This window comes from Prinia subflava, chromosome 7 (assembly GCF_021018805.1).
Source record: "Prinia subflava isolate CZ2003 ecotype Zambia chromosome 7, Cam_Psub_1.2, whole genome shotgun sequence".
Lineage (NCBI taxonomy): Eukaryota > Metazoa > Chordata > Aves > Passeriformes > Cisticolidae > Prinia > Prinia subflava.
In genome coordinates, this window is record NC_086253.1 from 32504083 (window position 1) to 32521075 (window position 16993).

The window sequence follows — 16993 nt, forward strand, 5'->3', positions numbered from 1 at the left end:
ACTTAAAAAGCACTAAACACTGACTTCACATGGCCAAGCTCTCTCTCATCAAGTAAAAAACGCTTAAAAAAATGTTAGCACATCAAGCAGCAGTCATTTAAAAAGCACAGCTTCAGACACTGTCTCTTTTCCTCTCAAAAAAAAACCACAAGTCCTTCCTAAAACATCCCAGAACACGTGTGCACGCTGTCTGAGTTTACAGGCTACCGATTTGAGAGAAACTGAAGGCCAGCGCATGAGAAACACTGAAAAAAATCTTTAAAACTTCTATGACCCGAGTCACTCGGTCATAAGGAAAAGGGCAGCTGTGGGCGCTGATAAGTGAGCTGGAGGAGGGGCAGGCAGAGAGCAGCGTGTCCCACGCGCGGCTCGGCGCCGCGTCCACCGGGCAGCCCCTCTGCCATGGCACGGCTGTGCGGCCGCCCCTCTCCCTTTCTTCCTGAGAAGATCTGCATTGACTGCGGTTTCCAAGGGAACGGCTTCCCCAACAGGGAGTGGGAAGCTTTGGAGGACTGATCACTGATTTTTGGTCCTCCAAGGACGGGGCATGGGCGGGGTCTGCCACCGGAATTCCCGAAGGGGAAGTAATTTCCGGTCTCCTCCATGCGGCCCTGTTCCCGCATGGCCCATGCTGGCGGCTCTAGCTGCCTCCAGCAGTCACACCTAGCACCACCGGAGCTGGAATCGCTACTGATGCAGCTAGGGACCGGACCAGCCCGCCACACGCCGACAGCGGAGGAACCGCCGCCGGGAGGGAAGGGAGAAGGGGGAGCCAGCCGCCCCGCCGCCACCGCGAACGCGGGGAGAACCCCGCCGCCGCTAAGGGGGGGAGGAGAAGGAACCAGCCGCCCTGCCGCCGCCGTGCCGCAAGCAGAGGGGGGGCTCGCCGCCGCTGAGGGGGGGAGGGGAGAGGGAAAAGCCCCCCCCCCCCCCGCGCCGCAAGCGGAGGGGGACTCACCGCCGCTGCTGGGGGGAGGAGGGAGAGGAAACCAGCCGCTCTGCCGCCACCGCCGCCGTGGGGGGGGGGACCCTCCAGGGTCGGCTAAGCCACCACGCGGCCACCCCCCACGTGGCTCATGGCGACTGTACTCGCCGCTTCCAACAAAAGCAAGGCAGTGGCGGCAACGCTCAGCGCTGCTAAAACAAACTAGCAAACAAACAAAATACTGGGAATGAGGCTGAAAAAGCCTTTGCGGGAAAATAGCGAGAGGGACCGGGGTGGGGGCTGGGTACCGACTGAGCCGCCGCTGCGAACAGCGATGGGGGGGGAGGGGAGAAACCGGCTGGGCTGCCGCTGCGAACAGCGGACTCGTGCCTGGGACGGAAACTGGGGCAGAAACCAGCGACAAGCCAGAACCTGGGGCAAGCACTGGGACTGAGACAGGCACCAACACCGGAGCCGGCGGTGCAGCTCCCAGGGGACGATCTTAGGGTGGTATCTCTGTTGATGATTTCTCCCCACTGGACTTCTATCCCTTTTCTTTCAAAATTTTCTCTATTCTACCCATCCCTGTCTCTGTTTACCTTCCCTTTTCCCCCACAAAAACTACTTTTCTCCTTTCTCCCACACTATTTCTTAATACAATTTACCTTCTCTGAGGAACTATAATAAAGCTTAAAATAAAATAAAAATCTACACTTTCTATACTTTCATTCGTCCACATTCACTCCACTCTATTTTTCACTTAATCTCACACACAACAAAACAATCACAACAACAAGGTACCTTTTACTTTCCACACACTTTTACACTCTTTAAGAGTACCTGGCCAGAAAATGCCCTTCATAAACCCTCAATCTGGCAGTGTTGGGGGTTCTCCCTTCCCAACCCCAGGTGCTCTTGGGTTTATTTCATAGATTCTGCAGAATTTAACATAACCCTGGATGTCTCGGAATTGCTTCCTCCAATCCAGCTGGTTATCAACCCTGGGTGCTCTTGGAATAATTCCTCAATCCCAGCAAAAGTTTTTTTTTTTTTTTTTTTTTTTTTTTTTTTTTTAGGGTCCCCTTTTTCACACACTTTACCTTTTCCCTGGGGGGTTTCTCTCACTCCTTTTTACCATTCACTTTCGTCCCCGTGCTGGCCGCCTCCCTCGCGGGACAACGGAACCGCAGCGTAGGGGACTCCGCTCTCGCTTGGAAGGTCCGGGTGTTACCCCAGCCCGCCTCTCAGTCACACACTTTCAGCCCCCGTTCCGCGCCAAACGCTGCCACCCCCAATCCCAGCAATTCTTACCACTCCGTTGTCCTTGGGTCTTTATTCTTCGTGCACACTTTGATGTTAGGAGCTGGTTACCGCGGTTTTTAGGGAATTCTTTCCCTTCTCTTTGCCTTATTGCCTCCTTTTGTCCTTGGATCTTACCCCTTTCTGGGGTACTCTGCGAGGACCAGAGCCGAGGCCGCCTAATGCAGGCGGGACGCGTCTTCCTGGTCTCTAATCCTCTCACAGCACCCACAGTGGGGTATTTTAAACCGACCTCTGCTACCAAATTGTGATAAATGCCAATAACTCGCTTTTTGAAATTTATGGAAATTTAATAAAGAATAAAAATTGGTTACAAAAATATTAATACAATAATAAAAGTTTAAAAAGTTTTCAGAGACAGGACAAATAATGAGGCAATAAGAGCAAAGAAAGGTAGCCCAGGTCTACCGTCCCCTCTCCTCTCAGACAAAAGCTGCGAGAAAGAAGGGCCCCGTTAGAGAGAAGCATCTCTATTTTTGAGGACAAACTTTAATGATTATGCATACTTTATCTAAGAAAAGCCCGTTTGCCAAGAGCCTTTTGCAAAACCCCTGGTGTCCTGGAGTCTGGCTTAACCAGGTAGCTTTGTGGATTCAAGGAGATATGCATAGTCTGGCTTGACCAGGGTGGTTTCAAGGAGATATGCATCTTTCCCTCTGAAACATCCAAGAGGGGTTTTAGTCTGGCTTGTTGTAATTGTTCTCTCTGTGTAGAAACCTCCGGGTTATCTTCTCTTCGCTCTTGAGCTAAGGACAATACCTTACACACAATTCTTACTTAGATTCAATGTTAAAAACTACATTTACTATATTATTTAAAATGTTAATATTGCATAACTTTTCTACCTAGCATATTACATATAGTAAATATCTGCATAGAGCCACACACACAATATGCCTTTTTCACAGGTGGGTTGAGCTTGGCTGGATGCCAGATGCCCAGCAACTCACTCTATCCTTCCCCTTTCCCAGCTGGACAGGTGAGGGAAAACAAGATGGAAAATGACTCACAGGTTGAAATATGGCAGTTTACTAAAGCAAAAGCAAAAGTTTGCACACACACAAAGAGGAAAGAGAAAAAACCCAATAATTTTATTTTCTACTTCCCATCAATGATATCCAACCACTTCCTGGGAAGCAGGGCCTCAGCACGTGTAGTGGTTGCTCCAGAAGACAAATATTGTAAATTATAAATGCCCACCCCTCCTCCTCCTTTCCTTAGATTTTAAAGCTGAGCTGGCATCATATGATATGGAATGTCCCTGTGGGTAATTTGGGTCAGCTGACCTAGTTGTATTCCCTCAGAGGATCTTGCCCTCCCCCCGACTATTGATGGGAGGAATGTTGGGGAGAGAGGGCTGATGCTGTGCCAGCACTGCTCAGCAGTAAATCCAAGCACTGATTTTAGAAATAAATATATTGATTCAGTATCTACAAAACATGATTATACAGGAAAACTAGATTATCTGTGAAATAAAATAAGACTATATGAAAGCAGAATAACATCATCATTGTTAAGAAGGGATAATATCACATAGTAAGACAAAGTGGAGATAGAATTAAAAAGAAAAAGAAAAAAAATTAAAAAATGAAAGATGTTTCAACTGAGAATAAGAAGGTTTGATACACATTGTTTGATTTTAGACCCTTGAGAATTTTGTCTGAGTAATGATTACAGGACCAAGCACAGACTTTTTGCTTTCATCACAAATCACCCATAAAATGCATAATATATCTTTTCTACTAGCCAGCTGTATTAGAAAACTGCAGATCTTCATTAAAATTTTTCAAGTGCATACACTGTGTAAAAACAGAATGTAGAAAGCTTTATATTTCCCATTATCTTTGAATCTGATGGGCTTTTATCTTTCCTTTTTGTATCCATGATAGAAAGATAACATACAATGTCACCAAGCTAATCTTATGAAAGAATTCTTTAGATCTTTAAAGAAGAGAACTATTTCTGTAAGATAAATGTTAACATGAAAAAAATTGAAGAGAGATGAACCTCCTTTGTCCCTGAGTGTACTAACTATCTTTTAAGAATAAGATTATATTAGAATCATTCTACATAATGAAACATTCTACATGTCAGTGATAGATTGTATTTCAGGACACATGACCCTTAAAAGTAAATAGAATCAGAGATTTTTAAATAGTTACCCAATTCAGAAAGCTGGCATGGCTTTAGAGAGAATCCGGACACAACTTCATCAAGCACCTTTATGTTGGTTGGAGTTCCTATACTGGTATTTTTCAAGAAGCATTTTTTACTGAATGACAAAGCGTAAAGTGGTAAGAAAACAGGTCTTCTTCCTTGGACTAAACCATCCTCCTGAACCCACAATTCCTACCGTTGTGCATGGTCTGGCCATGGGCCAGAACTACCTCCAACCTCCAGAACAGGCTTCAAATGATGAACAGAGCTAGCTGAACAATGTTTAACTTGCAAAATTGAGTAGATTAAGAGCTCAAAAATAGGTCTCATTAAAACAAATAATTTCTCTGGATGCTCTGATGATATTATTTTCAGAACAATAAGCAGAGCAAGATTAACAGAACAAAAATACAGCACAGCTATCAATATAGTTTGCATTTCAGTATCTTTAGAGGATTTTAGGGTTTTTTTCAGGGCTGTAATAATCAAGTTTGTCGTTCTCACCAATGGACAAATGAAAGCCAATTTACTACTGATATTTTCCTACCTGTAAGTGTGAACAAACATCGCAAGGAGGAATAAATTGAATATTCTTGAGTAAATTCTTGCACCTTAGAGTGCTCTGAGATTTAATCTACTTAGGCACAGGGTTGTCCAGGGAAATTAATCCAACCTGTATTTACCAAAAGCTTGCATTGTGAAGTGTTTCAGAGACACATGTAAAAAAATGACAACGGTTGTCATTGGTACATCGTTTTTGACACTCTTGATAGCTGTCAACCGTAGTAATATCAAAAATATTCCCTTCCATATCCAGTCCTACATGGACATCTGGGCTGCAAGCTGTGAAGAGAGACCAAGTTCTGAAAATGTACTTCTATTCTTTTCCCCATCCCGTGCCCCAAATTGCCCAAAAGATAGCAGTTTGTATGACACAGCCCCCATAATCCAGATGCCACATCCCACGCTCACTTCAGTTACATCATGCTTTATACACAGATCTAGCACCAAATCAGAAATGTAGGTTTAGTGTAGTACCCCATGGCAAGGGGGAAAAACAGCAGACTTTGACAGTGCCTTTGCCTACATGAGAGAGGGGCTCTAACCACTGTGGCTGACTGAGACCAGGATGACATTCCCAAAGAACTCAGAATCCATAATAAAATATATTTTCCCGGTTCCAAATTTATAGAGCAGTTTAAATGGCAAATTCTGTCCTCATAAGCAACAGACATTTCCCACTTGAGTCAGAATATATTTACAGTCCACAGAGGGAGAACTGCAACTGTGGGGTTTGAGATGAAGGTTATTTCACAGAAGAAGAGTCAGCAAAGAGGCATTTTTAAACATGAATGGATAGATTTGCATTTTAGTCTGACTCTACAGTAATTGCAGTGATATCAATTAATCTAAATATCATAAAGAATAACATCTCACTGAAATCTCTTTTTCTATTCCAAGATACTCAGAAATACAAGCATGAAGGGTTATTGGCAGGAAAGGGCTTTTAATGGGCCTGACTGCTCTGAAGGGCAAGTGGCAATCAAAAGCAAGAACAATTAATTGATAATAGCTACAGTGAAGAACTTGCATAAAAACCCACTTAGTCCTGCCATGTTGAGTTGCTATACAAGCTAAAGAACTAACCTGACATCTATAAGACACTATTTGTCCTCAAAGGCAGGAAGTGAATAACTATATTCTTCCTTATTCTGTTTCTCTAAAATAACATGCCATGCTTAATCTCCTTTTAATGACATCATTATGACAGTGCAAATTTAAAACATACATAAAATAACACATTCAATAGGCTTTTAATATGCCTGTGATAACTTGCAGGTATGGCATGCTGACATTAAGTCTTCATGTAAAGCACATATACCCTAAAAGATGCAGCTGCCAAAAAATTACACAGAATCACAAAAGTACTAGTATCGTGATGCACTTTTGCTTTGCTAAGCATCTGCACCTCAGAGCTATGAAGCAGGGTCACACATGAGCCATATGAGTCACTTTCTGGAGTGGAATTGTGGCAGTAAATTAATCTTTAGAACAGGAGTCAGCAGTTAAAGCATGGGCTGCCACCTGCTTCTAGCAAATGAAACAGTGACTGCAGGAGCATGATTTCCCTGTTACCTCATCTGGGGCACCTGGATGAGGGATAGGTGGGTCTGAAGAGTAAAACCAGTGGAGTTTTTGTCACCTGTGTTTGAAAGTGGTCTGGCAAAAAACACACAAATTACCGCTTGGCTGCTTCCCTGATTCTGTTCCTCTTTTCAAAATGCTAATTTTTTTACAGTTGCTACACAATGCAGAGCATAAAATACATGCATTTGAATAACTATATCTTACCATTAATTTTGTTACACTGTTTTAAGGAATGTCTAGAGATAGCGCCTTCCATATCCACTTTCGGCAGCATTTCTGTATCGCTGTCTTTTAAATAGCAGGAGAACCTGTGTTTTAAAATGCAGCAATTCATAGCTTTTACAGTACAACACAGACTCTCATAACTGTTCCTCAGGTGAAATGCAGCCTGTCCAATATCCCTTAACATGAAAATTTTGACAAGTGCAATTGGAAGAAAAATAGGGTCAAGCCTTACACACTTCATTGGCACTGCTAGAATATGAGAATATTTTGTACCTGTGGGAGCTCCAAGAGTTCTCAATAAAATGAGAAGCAGAGCCCAGGGTTTGGAGAACAGAAATGCACTGGGCATAGAGAGAAGACAACTCCATTCTCTCAGGCTAGTGAAATTCTTAATTGTGAGAAAAATATGCTAAATAGAAAGGATGGGGAACAGTACAGGGGATCATTGGAGATGTGAAATTATTCACATTGTCCCTCAACAATAAATATGTGGCCTAGAGGAGGGAGTGCAGAGTCAGTTCTCTTGCCTTGAAAGGGATAGTGTGTGAGTGTGAAAAATTGGGCATTGTCAAACTTAACCTTTTGAATTCAAGCAATTACTCTTAGATCACCCATTTCAGAGATACTTGACACTGTTTTCCATGGCAACCCTGCACCTTTCCCTGCATGCCCATGTTCTGTCAAAATGTTACCAGGTTTCTAAATTATCACAGGAGACCAGCAAAAGACACAAGTAAATGAACATTCTACCTTTTTGCAGGATCTTTAGTCCATGTTGCTGGCAAGTAGGTGAAGAGCAGACAGGTAGGATGGTAAGTACACACTATTCGGCAGTAATTGGCAGTCGGTGTAAAAACTGTAGTGAGGTCTCCTCCTTGGAAGAATGTATTTTCATAGATCTGAGTCACACATTCTGACACGGAATAACAAAAGGTGTCAATTATTAGAGATGGGAACACCCAGTTCACCAGGAGAGGGTGAAGCCACTGCTCCTCTTAGTCACTGGCCTTGCTTTTAAAACAGGCTTTTGTCAGGAGAAGTGGTTAAGGGGGGTGAGTAGCACAGTTCCTCTGAGTGTCTCATCTTTTCACTCCAGCAGAAATAATACTATCTGGGGTGTCTCCTTCTGTTCCCTGCCTCATACCCTATTCTGGAGCAGGGCAGCTTGAGGCCAGGTTGAAACCCAGAAAGCTGGATGGGCCACAGGGCAGATCTGCATGGCAGAGGTGGAATATACCTTCCCACGGCAAATGGGAAGGTATAAATAAATCTCAGGAATAGCAGAAGCCTCTCCTGAGAGAGACCAACACAGAATATCGTTATGAGGAACACCAGAAAGAGGAAGTGCAGAGACCAAAAGAAGTCAGAAAGTTTTATGTAAAGACAAGCCTATTTTTTAGGGATCCTCTGAGGTCAGGGTCACAGATGGTGCCACCCTGCACAGCCTAAATGGCTCCCAGCATTTCACAGACCTTCAGCTCTCTCACTCCACCCTAACCCCCGAAACCTTATTCACAATGAAGAAAATACTGTTACAGGAATAATGTCTCAGGAACAGTCTAGAATAAAAATGAGCTGTATTACTACCTTGCGTCTGCAGGACTTATTACCTCTGAATGCCATACTGAACTCTGAAATGGCAACCACTCGTGCTGCAGAGCTCCATGGCAAAGGTACCTCAGCAGCAACCTGCTCCTGTCTTTCAAAATGAAGGCACTAGTAAGATCACAGAGTCACAGTCACAGAGTATGCTGAGTTGGAAGGGATCCACAAGGATCATTGAGACCCTCTCCTGGCCCTGCGCACGGCCATCCCCAGGAGTCACACCATGTGCCCAAGAAGGCTTTTCAAACACGTTTTGAACTTTGTCAGGTTTGGTGCTGTGACCACTTCCCTGGAGAGCCTGTTCCAGTGCCCAACCACCCTCTGGGTGGAGAATATTTTCCTAATATACAACCGAAACCTCTCCTGACACAGCATCAGGCCACTACCTTGGGTCCTGTCAGTCCCAAGACTCTTGGGGCTCTTGAAGGTCTACTGTAATAGAGAAGCAGGGTAGTTTGTCCAAGGACTCAAAGATCCCTCTATTAAAACACACAAGAGAGCTGTCTTTGCACAGACCACTTTCTTTTTGAACTTGCCCTCCAAAAGGAGCAGCAAACCAATAAAACGGCAATTTTTATTCCCTCATCTACTAAAGTGCTTGTTATTGGATAAAAGATAAAGAGAAAATAATGTGTTTTTACAAACTGGGGGGGAAACCCGTCTGAAAACATTTTACCTAGTGGCTTAATCTGCTACTATAGAGTAATCACACTGTGTCAAATGACATTTAAAATGAAAACAAAAGGTAATATATTGGATTTGACAGTTTTAAAAGACTACGAGTGGATTTTATTTTTTAATATGATTATAAACTATACTTTGGCAATTCAGGATTTCCTGCACGTAGGTATGAGATATATATATATATATTATTGTTTTTAAGAATAAATAAGGATCATTAGACATATGTGCTAGATGTGCTAATAAGGTTAAATCCTTATTAGTAAAAAAATTAATCTTTATAAACATCCAAGTCTTTGTTATATACATACTTTCAAGCCCTTTCTATAAAAAATGGTATTTATTATTCTCAGTGGCATTTCTTCATCCAACTTTGTCATTAACAGAAAAACATTTTCAATTCTTAGAATACACCAAGTGAATTCTAAAGCTAAAAGAAAAGACTATTGCAATTATTTACTGTATCAGATATTTTGGACTCTATGTATCTTCCCCTAGCATAAATTAACACCAAAAAAATTATTTATGCTGTAAAGCTAAAATAAAGCTAAATAAAGCACCATGTAAAATTGTGCCAGTTCTGAACGCTTTCATTTAATTGTTTTATAGGTCTCAGAAATTTTCCAAGATTTTAGTTTTGCTGTCACTTAAAGCCAGGTAAAATTTTTTCTTAAATAATACTTCCTTTATCTATTAGATTCTGCTAAAAAGCTGTTAGCTAATTGTTCTCTGAGAAAACAGTTAATACATTACCGAACTTATACCCATGTTAGGCCTTAGTTATAATTTATCAGGAAAGGGAATTTCAGAGAAGTGCAATGCCGTTTTTGTAGTTTAACTTTTGCTAACAGAACAAAGTAAATCATTAACACAGAACCAAAGACATACATTACTCTGCCTCCTACCCCCCCAAAGAGCCTCCTTCCCCAGCTGCTGATTAGACTAGTGACCTTGCATTGGGCACAGAACATGGAGCATCCCACCAGTCTCACAGTTACAATGTGGATGCAGCCTCAGCCCTTTAGTGAAAACTGCCTGTGGCATGGTCCCATGTGTGCTGGTGAGGTGGCAGCATAGGGGTGGTAGGACAGTGTCATCAAAACCCCATTAGAAAGTTCTGTGTCGGACAATAGGGTGATGCCAGTTACACAAACTTAGCTAAACCAAATCCAGCAGGATAAACAGCTCTCTCCAGAGCAGACTGCAGTTACTAATCTTCTCCCCTTCTACAAGAGCTGCTTTACACTGTGTGTAAATCTCAGTAATTATGTGTTAACTTACCACTGTAAACTGAAGCAAATAAGAAAATGAAATTAAAAGTCCAATAAATCCAATGCATCCTAAAAAACCATAAAATCATTTTTTAGGATATGTTCAATAAAGGGTGTATAATTAGTTTTATAAAGCAGTGCTGAGCCTAACACTGATTTACACTTGTACTGTTTCACCATTAATCCAAAATTACATTGAAAATTACAATTGCAGCTGTGATATACTGTTTTGGCATACCTTTTAACAGTAGAATATTCATTTTTGCTTAGACTTGGAACAATATTCCACTGAAATGACATTACTAGTACAGGCTGTCCAGATAGTTCAGTAAATACTGTTCATACAAATTACTCACATTGCTTCATATGCTGTAAGAATTCTAAACCCTTTATTCACATGAAATAACTTAAGCTGTGAAATAAATTAACCCCAAAACATAAGCCATAAATACTCCAGCTTACACTGTGTTGTTGCTATGAAAACTTTTCACTGAACACCAGTTGCAATAATGATTACATACCTGAACACATAGTAAGTCTGGATGCATGGATCAGGTTTGCACTCTACTTAAAAAAAAAAAAAAAGTCAACACGTTGTGACTTTGTGTTAAATATTACTACCTGCAATGCTAACTCATCTTTAATATTTACTTTGAACGGGTACTCTTTTTGTCAATACTGTTACTGACCTTGGGACATATTTTCAGAACATCTGTCATCCACACTGCACTGCAATTGATCCTGTATAACCACACACATGCAACTCAGTTTCTCTTTTCTGCCCTATAAAATGATGATAATATTTTAAAACCCTGGAAAAATTTTCACCTTTAAATCAAATTATAGAATTTTCATTGTCCCTGGAAGCAACCAAAAAATCTACCTGTATCTAAATATTTAACAAACAAGCAGAACTTACTATTTTTTTGTGTTGCTCAACTTATCTTTAGTATTCAAATAATTATTTTGGCTTTTTGTGTGTATGTTCATTTCAATGGGTGGCAGAAACAGATTGGAATTTTTTTCCATAAAATTAGTTTCTTCCTTTTCATTTCTTGTCTGGGCTCTCCATTTCAGCTATTGGGCAATTATTCCAGTTTGTTACTGTTTTAATAAAAACACAAGAAAAAAACCCCCCAAAAATTCAAAAAATCTCCAATCATACACTTTTGGAAAAATGAGGTATATCATTCATAAAAGCAGAAAAACAGAGCAGATTGACAATAAATTTTACTGAGATCATTTGTGTCATTCATGCAACATGTAGTCATACCCACATTCATCAGAAGTTTCTGTAAGATTTCATTTCTATAATCCATCGTCTGTATTTTAGAATTTTGTCTGAGGAAGTGACATCTTCTGGTGATGGCTATTTGTTTCAGATGCAGACTACTGAGGAAAAAAATTTTAAAAAGCAGAAGAAAAAGAAATTTCCTTAAAGTGGAAATTCTCAAATTTAGGTATCACTCTTTCTAAAATATTTTGATTACATCTGTAAGGGCATCAGTTGGATTTGATGGTGAAGCTCAGAAATAAGGCAGAAATGTTATTCAAAGAGAATCATAATGAGCATGCTCACTTTGGAAAATAAATGCATTTTCTTCCACTGGGCCTGCTACTTACATGACGTGCTCCCATTTACACTGCTGTGCTGTTCTTCAAACCAAAAAAGTTATCCTTCTGAACAGAGAAAAAATGTATTGTGGACTCTATGTTAATGAGTGAGTTATTGTTTATTATAGGACATACTAATTATAGGATAAATTACAAAATATACTGAGACAAATTCTCAGCTGGTATAAGTTTCTTGGGCCTCTCTGAAATCCAGAGATTATATGATTTAAACTACGAGAAGAGTTAGAAATTTAAAGTGCATAGAATGTCAAAACCATCTAATACTTCTTAGGCTCATAAGAGCTCAATAAATAAGTTTACTGTTGGTCTTAATTCCCTCATTGTATCAACTTAGCTACCAATATTCTAAATATTAAGCTATCACTATTCTAAATATTAGCTAAATCGGGATCTTGCATTTAGGGTTCAGTAATTCAGATAGCAGAAATAAAAGAGCTCATCAAAAGATTTTTATAAATGGAAACTATTTTGATGATCCAAGTTAAAAAATTATTTGAATAATCTAAAATACAATGAAGAGTTTGCTTCTGTTTGATTCTGCTTCATTTTGACTTTTGATTAAAAACCAAAACCTGCTTCAGCTTAAGCACATTCGCTAAGATGACATCTCCCTGGCAGTGCAATTGCCTACTCACTTGGTACTGCTTTCTGCTGATTTCCACTGTGATCCATGCACAAATCCCATTCATCTGCAAAGGTGGCAGGAATTACTGAACTGTTTCACCTCAGGAAATAAGTTAATGAATTCTAGCCTAATTTAGGTCTAATTCTGCCTGGCAGAACCAAATCCCACATTTCTTATGGCATTCCTATTCAAAAAACAGCTTCAATATGGAAGAGTGTCTACTGTCTGTGATGAGACAACACCCACTGGTTGTGATGTGGAGCAAGAGGAAAAGTTTCTCAGAGGAAATAAAGGGAGGAAGGCACCAGTATGGTGGGAAGAACCCACATCCTCATTTTGATTTGGCTTTATGCACGCCCTTCCATTTGAATGAGGATACTATAATAATTTCATGAACTTGAATGCTCCAGTAGGAAAAAAAAAAATCCACCAATCAAAAAATATTCTGAAGAACTTCATGGCTATCATTATGTGTATGAAAAAGGAGAGAGAAATAAAATATCAAATGCTGCTAAAACAAACTCCAAATCAAAATCTTGATCTGTTCTCCCTACAATCAACAATCTAGATCTTTTTCATGAGTCAAGATGCCGTTATCTGAGTGAAGAATCCTGTCTCACTAAGGCAGGATCTCCTGTTTGACTTGATACAACCTAAAATGGCTGCAGAAAGATAGACAGAATAATTTACTGATTTGTCAATAGTGCAGCACTGTGTATTGTATCAAAATAAAAGCAGTTTAGTAGTTCCATATCCTGAAACTACATGTCAACAACAGTCTTCCTGGAAACAGAGCCCAGAAAAAACTGCAAATCAGATGTCAAATAAAAAATCAATGCAAACAAAATTCAGGATCATATTTAAAAAATAAAAGAGTTACAAATATTAAACTATAAATAGCTACTGGGTTTGTTATTTCAGAGGTCTTCTTTGATTTTTTTTTTATAATCTGATTTGCCATTTTTTTATAAATGGAAAATCACATTGGTGCTCAAGGCCTTACTTTTTGGAGCTAAAGCACCTGATGCTGGTTATTGTTAGATATTACAGAAGGCAGAATGTTTCAACATACACTGAAGGGTTGCAGTATCTTGATCAAGGCCTGTAAACTTTCAAACAGTATCTCCTGAGCAAGTTGTATGTGTCCCTCAATTACTAGCCTGGAATGAGGTCTTCGGGCCTACGCCAAATGCTGAGTCTTCTGCTAACTGATAATTTTTGCCTTTCTTTGATCAAAGTATTTCACAATTTCAATGAACATTTAATATCTCCACAAGTTATACTCCAGGCATCAAATAGAAAAGTCCATTTGTTAAACAAAAGATAGTTAGCAGAGTATAACTCCCATTTTCAGAAGCATCTCAGGTGTATGTACTTTTTCAGTTCAGTAAGTGAGCTAATTTAGTTTTTATTATTTTAATCCTTGCAGACCATGAAGGTCATCTTCTAAATATGACCTGACTATAAACTGAGGTACTTCTATACTGGAAGTTTTACCAGGACATGGCACCAATACTCTTTCAGGAAGAAAACTGGTGTAGGATTCTCCAAAGGCTAAGACTCTTCTAGCTGCTGGGAGAGGAGATGACATGTGAGGTCAAACACAACAAAATGATTTGTTTGTGGCAGTGTACTAACATTTATATATGAGGTTTTTTTCTTTTACAGCATGAGGATTAAATTCAGGAAGGCAGGTGGATATGCATCACTATTCCACCTCCCGCATGTGTCCAAAACATGCAGCTTTCAGAGTCCAAAAAGCAGTTTGTGTCAAGGTGGCTGGAAATTTCTACTGCCTCTGAGGCACCTGCAGGTGCTCTCAAGCAGAACCTCCCAAAAGAGGGAGGTCACACATTGTTTGTTGTCAGTGTTCTTAGCAGCTGTAAACCATGATCCAGAAACACACACTCCATGTCTGCTATCCCAGTAGAAAGCTGTGTCCTTTCCAACACCATACAAAAGGGATCTTTATAGAAGGTGAAATATTTTGGTTTAGAGATCAACTGCTACCTTAATATCACAGCAGATACCTGGAACTCCAGAAAAAAACTACAAACAGCTACAATGCACATGCAGTTTTTGTTACACTGTATTTTATTGTCCCATTATTTTATCACCAAACTTGGGAATGCTGTGCTGCATTCCGCAATCCTACAGGGAAAAAAACAACCCCCCACACAGTAAAACCCCCAAACAAACAAACAACCCCCCAAACTAACAAACAAACCCCCACACCCAGAGGGTTGTTGCTGAGCACTACCAACAACTACACACCACATGGTTTAACCTAATAAAAGCACAATGCAAAGTATTTAACATCTACCCAGCAGGCATGAAGTTCCCTGTATGTTCAGCACTGTTTATTTCCTCAGCAGCGTCAGATTGCTTCAGAACCGATTTTCACAACAGAAGATAAGAGATCACTGCCATTTCAGAACAGCTCAGAACACAAAGATTATAGGATTACATAAGTGCTCGTGTTGGCAAAGGCACTTTGTGCATCACTAAATAGGCATTTGTCACATTGGACTCCTCGTGCCAGCATTTGAACCCATACACTTTTCATAATGAGTTTCTTATCATATTTTTATCCAGTTTTTGTCTCAATTATTTTCTTGGCCATTTTGGAGAGTATAAGGAAATTTTAGGAGATATATACACATATGAGAAGAGCATGCTACAAAAGCAAAGTGCAAGAAAAAATATTGGTCAGTGTGGTCAGAAGTAATAAAAATTATCTTATGGAAAGAAATTGTTATAATTTGGTCTATCTCACAAATTGTTTCCATGAAACAGATCCCACAGAAGAAAAAGAAGTAATATTAGTTTTCATCTGTCTTGAAAGTCCTCAACTTATGCTCATAGCTTAAGATATGAGGTACCTCCCCTAGGTTTCAATTACATGCCAAATCTCCTGAGAAAACATATTCTGGATGCTAATCTTATTTACTTTGAAAGTTCACACTGTCAAGTACCCAAAAGCATGAAATAATTCCTTAATTTAGAGTCTCTTTGGAAAACATGTGTATTATATGCAGTAACATATAAAGGTGGTCTCAAAAGTTATCTCATTATAAAGATGACAATGTTTAGATTCAGCCCTGGAAATTGAAATTCTTGCTATTACATAGCAATGAAACCTATCTTTGAAAAAGAAGGCTGAAGAATGCAAGTATTACTATTGTTAAAGATACTTTTTGTCTTAATGGGAAAATAAAGGTAGTGACTATAGACTATTTGTCAAGATCTGTGATCTCATTTATGTAAACTAATCATAAAACACTTCTTTTTAGAAGATCCTCAGTAAATGGTAAAAACAAGGCTTATCAGAATACAAAGAATTTGACAAGTTCAACGAAACCTCTAATTTATTTGGAACAAATATAAATTCTTTTGTTTTATTGATATTCTGCAAAGTACAGCAGTATCCCAGGTATTAAGTGACTAAGTGTTGTCAAAAGGTGTCATGGGTTGGCACTGGCCAGATGCCAGTGCACCCATGAGTGTATGTTTTTCCTAAAAACTACTGTGGGATGTGATCGAGAACAGAGCAGAGCAGGCCTAAAACTTGAAAACAGGAAAAAAAAAACTTTATTATACTACAGAAGAACAGAAATAGAAAAAGAAAAAAAAAACCCTAAACACACAAAAAACAGAAATTAAAACTTCCCAGAACATTTCTTCTCCTCCCCCAACTTCCACCCCTTACATGTTACCCTCCATAGACCAAAAGTTTTAAATCAATCACCACTCAAAAAAACTAATCTTCAATTCAGCAAGGGAGAGAGGAGTCTCTCTTGCACCATAAACTGCACCCCAGAAAACAACTGCCCGGAGAAGTCTGCCATGGTGACACTCTCTTTTCCATGTCCAGTGCTCTCACCACTGGGCTAAAGCTGCTATAGGGCTCTTTTAAGGATGCTTGCATGCCAGGCTCTCCCCATCCCCAACCCTGGGGCCGAGGGTTTGCAGGAACAGAGATCCTCTCTTCTCTGTTCGCTCCACTCTTACAGTGTCAGTCACTGCAGCAAAGTCGAGCCAGTTGCATCCATCCAAATGCAGTTTATGTTCAAAGAGACTCAAGTTCAGTCTATGGCTATGTCAATGGGTTGGCGCTAGCCAAATGTCAGTGCACCCATGAGTGTATGATTTTCCTAATGAGCTACTGTGAGATGTGGTCAAGAACAGAGCAGAGCAGGGCCAAAACTTGAAATAGAAAGACAACTTTATTAAACTACATAACAGACAATAGAAAAGAAAAGAAAACCCAAACACCCAGAAACAGAAATGAAAAACTTCCCAGAACATTTCTTCTCCTCCCCCCAATTTCCATCCCTTACATGCTCAAACAGTTAAGACTTGCACATTACCCTCATCTTACTTGCTTAAACCTTCCACAAC

At 40.1% G+C, this 16993-nt stretch overlaps 1 protein-coding gene across 1 annotated transcript in view; it reads right to left on the minus strand.

The window, feature by feature from the left end:
* KLKB1 (kallikrein B1) overlaps positions 1–11651 on the minus strand; it is a 27272-nt gene extending 15621 nt beyond the window's left edge. The window contains 8 exon segments of the mRNA XM_063402079.1: positions 4408–4517; positions 5086–5245; positions 6755–6858; positions 7526–7688; positions 10343–10401; positions 10854–10899; positions 11022–11115; positions 11610–11651. Of these exon segments, the coding sequence (XP_063258149.1) occupies positions 4408–4517; positions 5086–5245; positions 6755–6858; positions 7526–7688; positions 10343–10401; positions 10854–10899; positions 11022–11115; positions 11610–11651 (778 nt within the window).
* Positions 11652–16993: the final 5342 nt, after the last annotated feature.